The sequence below is a fragment of the Musca domestica genome, unplaced genomic scaffold (genome assembly GCF_030504385.1).
Source record: "Musca domestica strain aabys unplaced genomic scaffold, Musca_domestica.polishedcontigs.V.1.1 6, whole genome shotgun sequence".
In the NCBI taxonomy this organism is placed as follows: domain Eukaryota; kingdom Metazoa; phylum Arthropoda; class Insecta; order Diptera; family Muscidae; genus Musca; species Musca domestica.
This window is the reverse complement of record NW_026712363.1, coordinates 17,220,117-17,235,471: the sequence shown is the minus strand read 5'-3', so window position 1 is coordinate 17,235,471 and position 15,355 is coordinate 17,220,117. Positions and strand designations below refer to the sequence as shown.

The window sequence follows — 15,355 nt, the reverse complement described above, 5'->3', positions numbered from 1 at the left end:
AGCAGAAATGGTTCGAAAAGTAAAGAAGCGACTTGATGATACCCGCGTCGCAATGGCTGAAAAATGGCTCGTGAGCTGAACATATCGCAATATTCCATTCGGCAAATATTGAAAAATTAGCTCGGGGTAAAGTCATTGCAATTCCCAAAAATGCAGGAATTTACACCGCGACTGAAAGAAAATAGACTTAAAGAGCTAAAGAGTTGCTTCGCGTGGTCGAAAGTGGTGAACTGCCGAAGTTGGGTTTTCTCCGATGAGAAAACATCCAGCAGTTTGTAAACAAACAAAATGATCGTGTTTACTTGCCAAAGAGGTCAGCTGAAGACGTGCACCCTCGTTTGGCCACCATAATTCAAGCACCGGCCATGGTGATGGTGTAGACCGCCATAACAGCCGATTGTCGCTCTCCGCTCTTATTAATCGACCGTGGCATCAGAATCTGGAGGATGTATTAAAGCCTTGGGCACGCAAACATTTTGGTCGCAGACCTTGTACATTTGAACAAGACTCAGCACCATCGCACACAGCACGCGCCACCTTAGAATTGTTACAAAACGAAGTTCCTCGCTTCATTTCCAGCTCACGATGGCACCAAAATCTCCGGATACCAATCCGTTGGACTATTGTGTCTGGAGTATTTTGGAAAGGAAGGTTGGCACTAAAAAATAACAAAGTATCGATCACCTCAAGGGAATGGGCCAAAATGCCACAGAGCAACATTCGGGTAGCTTGTGACGATTTCATTGGCCGTTTAAAGGCCATAATTCTTGCCAAAAGTGACCAATTCGAACAAATCTAAACTTATTATAAAAATTTGATGCTATTTAGGACATTCTTTGCTTTCAATCTATAAAATTTAAAACAAAATTTAAAAATTATGGCGTTTGACTTTGTTGCAGTTTTTTTTCTCCCCCATATATTTATCCGACATCACGTTTGTTGTTTACCAAATGGCTAATATCAGCCCGAATGAACTGAATCTTGGCAATTCCGACTGAGCTCATCCTAGAAAAAAGTACTTCAAATTTTGTTTAAAATCGGTTCAGATGTAGCTATAGCTCCCATACAAATGTTTTATCCGATTTTGATTTTTGAGTCCCTCACATGCGTAATATGCACTCCACAAGAAATATATTTGGTACCATACATCGTATGGAAATACCTCTGCTAAATTTTATCGAGATCGGTTCACATTTTAATATAATTTCGATATACATCTGCATTCGATTTTGCTGTTATTGTATACATATAATGTCAGCCCAAATTGGTAGATTTCGGATTTCGGTCCGTTATATCTATGGCTCCAATAAATATTTAATAATATAATTCTTATCGAAGTCATATCAACACAATACAACAATGTTATTTGATAGTAGAGGTAAAATAGCCTCCATAAATTTGATGAAAATCGATTCAGAGCTGGATATAGTTCCCAAACTGTGACTTCTCAAAAACCATGATATCCATTCAAATTAGGGTCATAGTTGGTATGATCTATTACCACAAATTCCCAATATAAAGTTTTTTGTTGAGGGAGCTCTACTAAACACGCATAGTGGTGTAGGGTATCATAAAGACGGCACCGCCCGACAGTTGACCTTTCGTTTCTTACTTTTATTAAAATTTGCAAATTCACATCATTCTCTTGAATATCCTTGAATTTACCCCGCAATGAAATTAGAAAATAAACACATCTTAAGAATAGCATAAGAACAAGATAAGTACGAACACAATTTTTAATATTCAAACACCAGAATAAATGTTTCAACAGTTGTTAAAGTTGGATTAGCAAGACGCAAATAGCTTGCTCACAACAATGCTTAAGACAAAGAAACTTAGCAAGAAATTAAGATTTTTACATGGCATTTGCAATGTTGTTGTAGCAACTATCAGAGCTTAAAAATACTTAAACATATTTTGTTTTTTTGTTATTCTTTTATTTGGCATTTACTTTATTTATTTGTTGGCATTTGAATTTCGTTTTGGCGTGGAATGGAGTGGAGACAACAGACAGAAAATGGAAATTCCTCAAATGCCATGGCAAATTAAACAAAAGAAAAAAATAAAAAAAAAAAAACAAACAAACATGGCTAAGATTATAACGAGGAGATTGTTGGGTAATGGGTAATGGCTTAATATTTAAATCATGTCATCTTTATAACCTGGATATGACAGCTGAAATGCGTTTTATAGCCACAGGCAGGGTTTGGGACAGAAAAGAAAAAGATTACAAAAACTAGATTGTTTATGACAATTTAAAATGCCATCCAAGATAAATATTTAATATTAGACGGTTTATCAAAAATTAACCGCCATTAAAATGAGTGAAAATTTAAAAGTTAATGTGACAGATAAATACTTTAGATTTTGGTATTACTTAAGAAAAATTTAATTTAACGATGAGTGACGTTGTCAGAAGCAGTTACATTTTCCATAGCACACAAAAATAATTTCAGGGAAAATCCAGCAGATTACGAAAGAAGGACCGAGCTTTGAATACCCTCCACCATTTGAAATGAATTTGGCAATTCTCAAAAGCAATAAAACCCGTAAAAATTCTGTTAAAATCTTAAAAATACCGAATGTAGCTGTTATATTAGGGTATATACGACGTAACTTTTGTAACTTTTGTCGTAAGCCATTACAATTTTCAAATCCGAAACTTAAAAAAAACAAGTAAGCAAAGGCTACAGTCGAGCGGGGCCGACCGTTGAATACCCTACAACACTATAATAAACGATACAGTTAATATAGGCGAGATACTCGAAAGAATTCCACAAGATATTGTGACAAATAATAAAAGAAAACCATCAGGTTCCGTTCTATAATTTTCGAATAATAGCAACTGAAACTAATTTGCTCATTTCCAATTTATTGGTAGATGTTGCACGTAAATGGTCTTCCTATATCTGGAACCAATATTTCCCAAAGACCTATAATCTCTCAGAAGTGGCAAAAGATTATCATTTATTATTGGGTTTTGACAAAACGCATCTATATGAGATACAGTCAGAAGTGCGTCTTTCCTGTATTTGTGAATTCTCCAAAAAGTCACTGGAATGGACATTTTCGTATTTTGTCTATAAAAGATGGCAAGCTCCTTCACACATTGAATATTTTTGGATGGCCATCCAAAATTGCTTGGCTTTTGCAATGTCCGGTAACCCCTATAATTACGACCTGCTGACAATGTTGCAGTTTTTTGGTCCATTTCAACCCCTAAATATATGGCGATCATCTCCAAAAAGAATAAGCTTTTATTCTGACCCTCATCTTATCTCCATGCAAAATTTCGGGCCATAAATGCGATCTGTATATGATATCCTGATATCCTAACTACTTAGTTTTTTTAGCTGTAGAAATATTACCAAATGTTTAATTCAAAATGAAAATATGCCAAAAATATGACAAAATTGAAAAAATATGAGAAAATTTTACAAAATCAATATTTTCATCTTTAGAGAGATATTTTTATGCGATTTTTTTAGACGTTTTTTCTTTAATGGCAAGAGGCCATTCTGAATTAATGAGAACTGTCGAAATCAGTTCAGCCGTTCTCGACATATAAGAGATTTTTCAAGCATATCTTCTTTGATAAACATATATATCGCACATATTTTCTATATATCCGTTTTGTTGGATGTTAACATCAATGTAAAGATCAGAAGTAACCTTGTCATGGCTTTGTGATTTCCCCGGGATTTAAAATATTCGCGGTTTAATGAAAAATTTTGAATTTTTTCAACAAAAAAGATATGGTCTATTTTACCCGCTAAATATTATCCGATGACCACCCAAATGGGTAGGCTTCTTGCCAGCCCTAAACTCTAGCTACATGCGAAATTCCGCGTCGATTGGTCTATAATTGCGACCTGTAGAGCAAGTGCAAAATCAGGAATTTTTTCAGTTTATGGTCCATTTCAACCCCGAAATATTATGCGATCATCACCAAAAGAAATAGGGTTCTATTCTGACCCTAGCCCCACCTCCATTTTAAATTTCGTGTAGATCGGACCATAATTGCGACCTGTAGAGTGATTACAAATTAACATGGACAGACGGACAGACGGACAGACGGACAGACGGACGGACGGACATACATAGCTAGATCGACTCAGCTCGGCGAGCTAGGAAGATCCATATATACTTTCCTATGTGGGAAATCAATATTTCGTGGTGTTACATAATTTTTGGCCCAATCAAACTTATAATACCCCCAACACATAGTGTTGTAGGGTATAAAAACGGTGAATAATGTAGATAAAATCATCAAAATACCGAATATCGGGAGGTACCCTTATATGGGGACTATACGAAGACGTCGACCTGCACAGACAATTTTCTGTCTTAGTATCCATTTCGAACTTCAAGTACCAAATTTGAAACAATTCCGGCGAATAATGTCGCTAAAATCATCAAAATACCGAATATCGAGAGGTACCGTTATGTGGCGGCTATACCAAAACGTGTTCCTATATGAAATAATATGTTATCGATCTACTTCATTTCGTTCGGAAGCTAGAGTGTTTTCCACAGACAGACAGACTAATAAACGGACAGAGGGACGGACATCGCTAAATCTGCAATATGTCTTCGGCAATATTTAAACGGGATCGTTACAAGTCAAAATATTTTACTAAAAGACGTCAAAAGTCTAAGTTTTACCTAAATGTCAGGAAGTCATATATAATAACGAGTAAAAAAGCTGTAAGTTCGGCCGGGCCGATCTTTGAATACCCTCCAACATTTGGAACGATTTTAACAATTTCAAAAAAAAAAAAAAAAAAAAAAAAAACAAGTAAAAAAGCAGTAAGTTCGGCCGGGCCGAACTTTGAATACCCTCCACCATTTGGAACGAATTAGAAAATATTCAAAAAAATACAATCGATTGAAAATTTTGTTACAATCTTTAAAATACCTAATATCGGAAGGTGCCGATATATGGGGGGATATACGCTATTGTGTACCTATATAGACAAATCTATGTCTGGGGGTAAAGTACTCACAAGGAACTCCTTGTGTGGATTTTCAGATAATTCCATTGGGAAATGTAGCTAAAATGATCAAAACCCCGAATATCGGGGGTACCGTTATATGGGGGATATACGATATTGTGGACCTATATAGGCAAATACCTTTCAGGGGTAAAAGTGCTCACAAAAAATCCTTGTGTGGATTTTCAGAGAATGCCATTGGAATATATAGCTAAAATCATCAAAATACCGAATAACGGGGGAACCGTTATATGGGGGCTATACGATATCGTTAACCTATATAGAGAACTCTATGTCAGGGGGTAAAGTGCTCACAAAGAACGCCTTGTGTGGATTATCAGACAATTCCGTTGGAAAATGTGGGTAATATCATCAAAATACCGAATATAGGGGAGTACTGTTATATGGGGGATATACGATATTGTGGACCTATATAGACAATTCCGTTTCAGGGGTAAAGTGCACACGAAGAACTCCGTGTGTGGATTTTCAGACAATACGATTGGAAAATGTGGCTAAAATCATCAAAATACCGAATATCGGGGGGTACCGTTATATGGGGGATATACGATATCGTGGACCTGTATAGACAATTCTCTCTTAGGGGGTAAAGTACTCACAAGAAACTACTTGTATGGATTTTAAGACAATTCCATTGAAAATGTGGCTAACATCATCAAAATACTGAATATCGGGGGGTACAGTTATATGGGGGATATACGATATCGTGGACCTATATAGACAATTCTTTTTGAGGGGGTAAGATGTTCACAAGGGACTCCTTTTGTGGAATTTCAGACAATTTCATTGAAAAATGTGGATAAAATAATCAAAATGCCAAATATCGGGGGTACCGTTATATGGGGGCTACACGATATCGTGGACCTATATAAATAATTCTCTGCCGAGGTATAAAGTACCCACAAGGAACTCCTTGTGTGGATTTTCAGACAATTCCGTTGAAAGATGTGGGTAAAATCTTCAAAATACCGAATATCGGGGGGTACAGTTATATGGGCGATATACGATATCGTGGACCTGTATAGACAATTCCCTATCAGGGGGTAAAGTATTCACAAGGAATTACTTGTGTGGATTTTCAGACAATTCCGTTGAAAAATGTGGATAAAATCATCAAAATACCAAATATCGGGGGTATCGTTATATGGGGGCTGTACGATATCGTGAACCTATATAGATAATTCTCTGCCGAGGTATAAAGTACCCACAAGGAACTCTTTGTTTGGATTTTCAGACAATTCCGTTGAAAAATGTGGCTAAAATCATCAAAATACCGAATATCGGGGGTACCGTTATATGGGGGCTATACGATATCGTGGACCGATATACCCCATCTTCGAACTTGACCTGCCTGCAGACAAAAGAGAGATCTGTGCAAAATTTTAGCTTCCTATCTTAATTCGTTTAGTCTGTAGCGTGATTACAACAGACGGACAGACGGACGGACAGGGCTAAATTGTCTTAGAATTTTACGCTGATCAAGAATATATAAACTTTGTTGGGTCAAAAATGATTATTTCGATGAGTTACAAACGGAATGACGAAGTTAATATACCCTCCATACCTTTTTTGGTGGAGGGTATAAACAAAATAGAATCCTTTAAAAACTCTGTTAAAATCTTAAAAATATCGAATGTGGCCGTTATATTAGGGTCTATACGACGACGTGGACCTGCATAGGCAACTATTATACCTAGGAGAATAATGTAGCTAAAATGATCAAAATACCGAATGTCGGGAGGTACCGTTATATTGAGGCTGTGCGAAGACGTGGACCTGCACAGACAATTTTCTGTCTTAGGCTGTAGTATCCATTACGAACTTCAAAACCAAGTTTCAAACAATTCCGGTGAATAATGTTGCCAATAACATCAAAATATCGAATATCGGGAGGTACCGTTATATTGAGGCTGCACGAAGACGTGGACCTGCACAGACAATTTTCTGTCTTATGTTTTAGTATCCATTACAAACTTCAAATACCAAACTTGAAACAATTCCGGTAAACAATGTCACTAAATAAATAAAACACCGAATATCGGGAGGTACCGTTATATGAGGGCTATACCAAAACGTGGATACCAAAATTCCTGCAGACATAACATACAGTTGAGTAAAATTTTATCAATCTACTTCAATTCGTTCGGAAGCTAGAGTGATTTCCACAGACGGACAGACGGATAGACGGACGGACATCGCTAAATCGATATAGAATTTTATGCTGATCAAGATTATATCTACTTTGTGGGGTGTAAAATGTATATTTCGAGGTGTTACAAACGAAATGACAAACTTAATATACCCTCCATATTATGGTAGAGGGATGTGAGTTTGTGCAAAATTCTTCAATAATCCAACATCATTCTAGAAGCATGACGTCAAAGACAAAATTATTCTCCACCAAATTTCAGTATAAATCACATTGGAACCGATAAACTGTATATAACGGTTAAGTCACTTCGAATCCTAAGAAAAAGATGATAGGACGGTGGTCACTTTTAACGACAAATGATACGAAGAGGTGCGCTGGTCATTGTAATTGTCAATTTGTCGAGCACCCCGAGATTGATAGTGCGAAGCGAAGATTACTACGCCGTATAAAATCTATTTCCGTATAAGATCTATTCCCACAGTTTACGAAACCCTAAGTCACCCAAAGCGTTGGGCCCAGACGAGCAGACATACGGGTCTAATATGAGTATTTCGAAGAAGAAGAATCGGAATGACAAAGTTATTATACTCATCATGGTATGGTTGATGGTATAAAACAAGTAAAATTCAGAAAAAGACATGAAAACTTTATTGGAAGTGATTAGGTACGCCCCATTTAATTTAATGTTTGAACATTCATGTCAATCAATAAAATAGCTTACATCATAGCATATATCCAACAATATTTCAAATCTAAAATGAGTATTGATAATTGTTATACTGACAAATTAACCATAATACATGTTTTGGTTGAAGTCGTGGCTATTTTAATTTTTGTTTTATTTAACCACCATTTTTGGCCAAAATATTAAAATTAGATAAGATCCACAAATGTATTGTAATTAAAACCAGTATTAAGACTTGGTTCATGTCTAATATAAGTATTTCCCATTATTTTACTTGATAAATCTACAAGTAAGATTTAACCAAAAGAAGAAACCGCAGCATATTTTAAGGCTGTTGATAATACTCTATTGTCACAGTACAGAATTTAAGAATTTGTTCGATATGGTCACCTTTGACACGAATAATGGCTTTGAAACCATCACACGCTGCCCGAATGTTGCTTTGTGGTATTTTGGCCTATTCCCGGCGAAGCGCTTGCTTGGGGTGATCGACACTTTGGTATTTTTTAGTGCCAACCTTTCTTTCCCAAAAAATACTCCAGACACCATAGTCTAACGGATTTGTATCCGGAGATTTTGGTGGTCATTGTGCGCTGGAAATGAAGCGAAGAACCTCAACTTGTAACCATTCTTGGGTGGGGCGGGGTTGTGCAAAATATTTGCGTGCCCAAGGCTTTAATATATCGTACAGAATATTTTCGCGATAATATTGGGCATTTATTCTGATGACACGGTCGATTAATACGAGCGGGGAGCGACCGTCACTGTTATGACGGCCCACACTTTTTTTCTTTAGCTCTTTTGAGTCTATTTTCTTTCTGTTGCGATGTAAGTTCTTGCACTTTTTGGAATTTCAATGGCTTTACCCCGAATTAATTTTTCAATATTTGCCGAATGGAATATTGCGATATGTTCAGCTCACGAGCCATTTTTCGGCCTCTGCGACGCGGGTTTCAGTCGCTTTTTTTTATTTTTTTTTTATTTTGCTGTTGTTATTTTCATGGTCAAATATCAAATACAAAATGGTTGCAAAATCAACGTCGTCTAAAAAATACAATGTCGTCACAATTTTTACGGCGACAGATATTCTCAAAAATCGACTCCACGTCGACAGGTGTATCGACAATGATAATATTAATCATTTGTCGCTATCGACAAAAAACGACAACCCTAATACCGTTATTGTCGCTTCGACTTCATTTGCGACGACGACAACCATAATAGGACCGAATATTTCCACAAACATTGTATGTGACAAAAAAAAAAATGTGAATTCTGAAGTGAAGTCTGCCCATAAAATGGTTAAAATTTTGAAATAATCACATATCTCGTAGAAAAAGAAAAGTGTGGATATATCGGCCCGCTGCTTTTGGTATCTCTCTAAAAAGTAAACAATTTTAATAATCGCAATATCTAAGGGGTGAACATTTTGTTTAGAAGATAATCAATATAACCTTTCTAGAAGAGAATCTTATGATCTACAATATTTGTTTTAGCAACATTCTTATAAAACTTACCATATTCGAGAAAAACGCAAATACAATATTAACCCTTGACAGCGAATATATTATTTGTCCCATAATTGAACTTGGTTAAAAGTTGATCGATGTCAATTTTAAGTAGTGGGTGACAATGAAAATAGATGATGATGATATATTTTTTTTTTAATTTAAAGCATATTGAAATGATTGAATGATTTGAAAATTGTAAACCAATCTTGCCTATTTAGCTTTCCAAAGTTACAAAAGCAATTAATGTTTATTTTTAGCAATTTATTTATTTCATTTTATTGTTTAAATAAAAAAAAAACAAAATATTATTTTTTTGTGTTTGTTTGTTATACCCATTGTTTTATACAAAATACAATTAACTACTCTATTTCACAACATGTTAGACTACATTACAAATATTACATATGTATTGGTATTGGTTAATTGGAGATATATAGGTAGATATTTACATTACTTTTACATACAAAAGGTCATACCTTTATGGAAAACACATTATCTTCACTTTACCACAAAATTAATTCAAGCCTAGCAAATATTTTTTCGGTTTTTTATTTTTTTTTTTTAATTTTTTTGTCAACAAAATATCATCCACTTGATTAACTACTTTATGCTTAAAAAATACAATTTGTTGTAATAGCAATTATTATTAATAAAAAATATATATAAAAACAAATTTATATGTATATGATTAGATAGTGCTGGAAGTAAGTGTGTGTTTTGGGGGAAGGGGGTTTTTCTCTTTCAGGACAGGAGTGATCACATTTTGGAGCTTGGCTGGTTTTTGTTATTTTAAGGGAAATTTTCTTTGAGGCGTATCCTGGGATGAGCAAAAGGAAAGGGCTGATTTTAAGGGGTCCTCTAAGAGTTACAACGGTTGTTTAGCTTTTGTTTCGTTTTTCATTTGTTTAAGGTTCTATGGCACAAGCTTTTTAAATCCCGCACCTTCTTGACCAAGTTTGAGCTCTTCATAGATTGTTGGGTTCACTTCATTGCATTGGGTGTGTGAATCTACGCCATCCAGACTTGAGGTTTTATTGGCTGCTCCACTACCACCATTACCACCACCAACACCGCCTCCGCCACCAGTCACCGCTCCGTTTGTCCCCACTCTTGCGGTCATTGTGGGACGTTGTGATGCCGTTGTGGCAGGTGTTGTTGTATTTGTTGTTGTCAAATTCGTTGAGGCGGCTGGTGCCCGACTAAAGTTACCATTGCCATTAGTATGCGTCAGGGCGGATGTTACAGTTGGTAACTAAGCGTGAGTTTATTATTAAGTTGCAAGAAAAAGGAGGATTTGATTATTTTCGTTTGCCAACAACAACACACACACACAAGCATTCCACACAGACACAGGCACACACACACAGAAACACGTGTACAATATGTGTCAGTAAGTTCATTGAGTTCATTGAGTTAGACATTTACCGCAAAAGGAAGGAAAAGATAAAAAAGGGAAGAAAAAAAAACATAAGTGAATTGGAGGAGAAAGTACACAACATAAATTGATGACAGAAACACACACACATTGAAATAGAATAACAAAAACAACAATAACTAAGTAAGCAAGCCACAATAAATTTTTATTTGAAGCATCTTCTCTTAAACAGCAACAACACCAATATAAGCTGCCATTGTCAGAATAATGTGAAGGCACAATCAGTTACAAAAATTTGTACATATGTTGTCAAAACATCCTCAGACAGTGGATCACAAACTGTTTCGAATTGGCATAATCTAATTGAATTTGTTATTAATGTCTAGACTCGAGACACACATGTCTGCCGAACAAAGAAATCAAGTAAAAAAGATTGAATATTATTAAATAATGACCTTAATGTAGGTCATTTCAAGTTCATGGAATATATTAATATTTTATTTTCAGTTATTTTATTCACATTCGAAAATAATTTTTTTATCTTTATTGGCATTTAAGGGTGACCAATAGTGATTTTTTTTTGTTGTATACGTTTAAGTATTTAATAAAAAAATTATTGAAATATATATCAGGCTACATCAAGAAGGTATTGGTAATTTAGAAAATGTATCTTAAGAGACCTATATAAATTTGTATAGGTCAGTGACACTTGCCATTAACAAAACGAAACCAGTATTGTAAACTGAAGTCATTGTAACATATGAATGAAGACCTTAGCATACCTTCAGGCGCGCATGTTTTTTATTCAAGTCGGATATTTGTTTCGTGGCAGAAGTACGGACAAGGTCCTAAAACGTTTTTCTTTCAACGAGGCATTGAATTTAAAGCCCTTACTTTGGGAAACCATAAGATTCAGGGGTGAATCTAATTATAACCTACACCACTTAGTGGTAAGGGAATTATGTCTTTGTGCAGTTGTTTGTAACATGGATTAGGAAGCGAGATAGACCATAGAGGATCTTCATGGAATAACTTTCTGAGTCGATTTATGAAGGTCTGTCCGCTTAGCGAACAAAATGCAGGTTGCATTTACTATTCGACTGAGATGAAATTTTCTAACTAATATTTCTTTGGCACAAAGACGAATCCTATTGAAATTGGAGAGAATCGGTTCAGATTTGAATATAGTTCCCATATATATCTTCAACCGATTTCTGGTTAATTGTGCACCAACTGACCAACATCAGTCCCAAGGACATGCATTTTGACACATCCGACGAATCCAGTCTAGAAGTAAGTACATCAAATTTGGTGAAAATCGTTTCAGATATAGCTATAGCTCCCATATATATGCTTAATCTGATTTGGTGTTTAAGTTCCTCACATTCGTAGTATGCATTCGACAGCAATGATATTTAGTACCCAATATCTTACAGAGCGCGGAAATACCTCTGCCAAATTTTATGAAGATCGGATCAGATTTGGATTTAGCTCCAAATGACCAATATCTGTTCAAAAGTCAAAATTACCTCAATTTTGAACAATGATATTTGGCAGATATCTAATAGAGCTCGGAAATACCTTTGCCAAACTTTATCGAGAACGGCTAAGATTTGGATATAGATCCTATATATATATCCTTAATCCGATTTAAGGATTATTGTGCAAATAATGGCTAATATCAGCCCAAATGGAGTGAATTTCTGGACGTACGTTTCCATCTTGTGCAACTCGGCTCCGATATATATATATTTTTTTAAAATAATCCTTTCTAGCATTGTTATTTGGTATAAACGAGCAAAATGTCTCCGTCAAATTTAGTGAAAATCGATTCAGAATTGGATATGCCTCCCATATAGTAGTTTCCTCTGTAACCAAACTATAACTGCTCTAAAGCAAATGTTGATAGGTTGGATAATAACATCAATGTAAAGGTCAGAATTATCCTTGTCATGGCTTTGTGATTTTAATTAATGAAATGTTGAAAAATTTTAATTTTTTCAACACAAAATTATGGCCTATTTTACCCGCTAAATATTATCCGATGACCACCCAAATTAGTAGGCTTCTTCCCCGCCCTAAACTCCATCTACACGCGTCGATTGGTCTATAATTGCGACCTGTATAGCTACTGCAAAATCCGACATTTTTCAGTATTTGGTCCATTTCAACCCCTAAACATTTGGCGATCATCTCCAAAGGAAATAGGCTTCTATTCTGACCCTAACCCCACCTTCGTGCGACCTGTAGCGTGATTACAAATTAACATGGACAGACGGACAGACGGACGGACGGACGGACGGACATACATAGCTAGATCGACTCAGCTCGGCGAGCTAGAAAGATCCATATATACTTTCCTATGTGGGAAACCAATATTTTGAGGTGTTACATAATTTTTGGCCCAATCAAACTTATAATACCCCCAACACATAGTGTTGTAGGGTATAATTAAAAGTCAATAGGAACTAATATTTGGGAGGAATATCCTCCTCTGAATCGATTTCTACTCAATTTGTCGAGGCATTTGCACCTTTTCAATTCGGGCTTGTATTATCCATTTGTTGCAGAATAAACTTGAAAGCGGATAGATATATATGAGAGCTACATCTAAATCTGAACCGATCTCGATAAAATTTGGCAAAGACATTTCTGAGCTGTATTTGATACATTTCCATATTACGGCTGTACAGGCAAATTCAACAAATCGAACCGATTTCCACCAAATTTGACGTACTAGCTTCTAGACTCAATTTGGTCGTAAGTACCAAATTCCATTACATTTGGGCTAATATTACTTGTTTGGTGTACAATAAAAGGCAAATCGGGCGAACGTATATATAGAAGCTATGTCCAAATATTAACCAATCTCGATAAAATTTAGCAAGGGTATTTCTGAGTTATATTTGATATATTTCTCCAAATATCATTGTTACAGAGTGCATATTAAGGCTGCCGAGGACAAAAATTACAAATCGGATGAACAATATATATAGGTGCTATATCTATATCTGAACCGATTTCTATCAATTTTGGCATACTTATTATAAAGGCCCAATCTGGTTGTATGTGATTTCATACTATTTGGGTTGATATTACAAGTTTCGTGCCCAATATAAAGCAAATTGGACGAAAATATACATGGGAGCTATGCCTAAATTTTGACCGATTATCTCTAATTTCAATAGGGTTCGTCCTTGGATCAAACAAATTATTTTTCTATTATTATTCAATGCAGATCATCAAAAGGAACTATGAGTCTATCTCTTCTCCTTTTGCCTGTTACAAACAAATGCACAAAGACATAATACCCTGACCACCTTGTGGTGTAGGGTTTAAACAGCGGTTGAATCGCTACTGGAACTTGTCAGCTTTCACTGAATATAATAATTACAGCCCAGCCCTTTGGACGGAATACCTTCAGGAGATTTTAAGGTGATAAAGTGTGTTAACTCTAAAAGTCAATCGAAATCGTGGTACTTGTTATACCCTCCACCATATATAGTATGGAGGGATTCTTGATCAGCGTAAAATTCTAAGACGATTTAGCCTTGTCCGTCCGTCTGTTGTAATCACGCTACAGTCAAAACGAATTAAGATAGGAAGCAAAAATTTTGAACAAATCTATCGTTTGTTCGAAGATGGCCTATATCGGTCCACGATATCGCATAGCCCCCATATAACGCCCCCGATATTCCGTATTTTGATAATTGTAGCCACATTTTTTAATGGTATTGTCTGAAAGTCTACACAAGGACTACTTTAGTCCCATACGATATCGCATATTCCCCATATATCGGTACCACGATATCGTATAGCTCCTATATAACGATACACCCAGATATTCGGTATTTTGATGATTTTACACAAGGAGTTCCTTCTTACTAAGAAACGGTTTCCAAATAAAATTTTGTAAAATTTTTAAATTGCGCTGATTACTCGCCCACACTTACAGGTTATCGAACAACATTTTATTTAAATTTTGTTGTTGCAAAATCGTCAGGCAAAATCCCATTATTGTTGTTTTTATAAAAACAACGTTTGTTTATGAGTGGAGAACGATTGATAGACACAGGCACGGTCGACGAAGGGGTTTTTGTTGTAACAGACAAAACAAACTTACATGGTTATGTTACTTCGTTCAGGTTGAACGAAAGCATAACAAGTGGAGAAAGATGAAAATGTTTATAAGTGCGGTTGCGGTTGTAAGATTTAGAAGATTTTCCAAAAGAATTTTAGTTTTATGTAATTCTTTTGTTCCTCTTCTATTGAGCTTACGATCTCGTCACTTGGGTAAAAAATGTTTTTTGTCATAGAAGTTATTTTAAAATAACTTCTGGGGAGAATATCCCAGACAAGAAACAAGGGAACTGATGAGGATTGGTGGCTCTTTCCGAAACCTAGGTATTCCCTGCCTTACCCCCTGGTAAACATTACCATCGTTCTCCACTCATAAACAAACGTTGTTTTTATAAAAACAACAATAATGGGATTTTGCCTGACGATTTTGCAACAACAAAATACTATGGTATCCCAAACAAGCAAGCCAAACACTGTTCTATTTTATTTAAATTTTAACAAATTATTGAGATATTATATACACCTGATGCTAGGAAC

At 35.7% G+C, this 15,355-nt stretch overlaps 1 protein-coding gene across 3 annotated transcripts in view; it reads right to left on the bottom strand.

Annotated features, from left to right (window-relative positions):
• Positions 1–10,141: 10,141 nt before the first annotated feature.
• Positions 10,142–15,355, bottom strand: part of LOC101887829 (Ig-like and fibronectin type-III domain-containing protein 2) — a 386,843-nt gene continuing 381,629 nt past the window's right edge. For all 3 annotated transcript variants that reach the window (XM_059129339.1, XM_059129337.1, XM_059129338.1), the window contains one exon: positions 10,142–10,615. In XM_059129339.1, the coding sequence (XP_058985322.1) occupies positions 10,277–10,615 (339 nt within the window). In that variant the 3' untranslated portion in view covers positions 10,142–10,276. The remainder of the gene's footprint in view (positions 10,616–15,355) is intronic.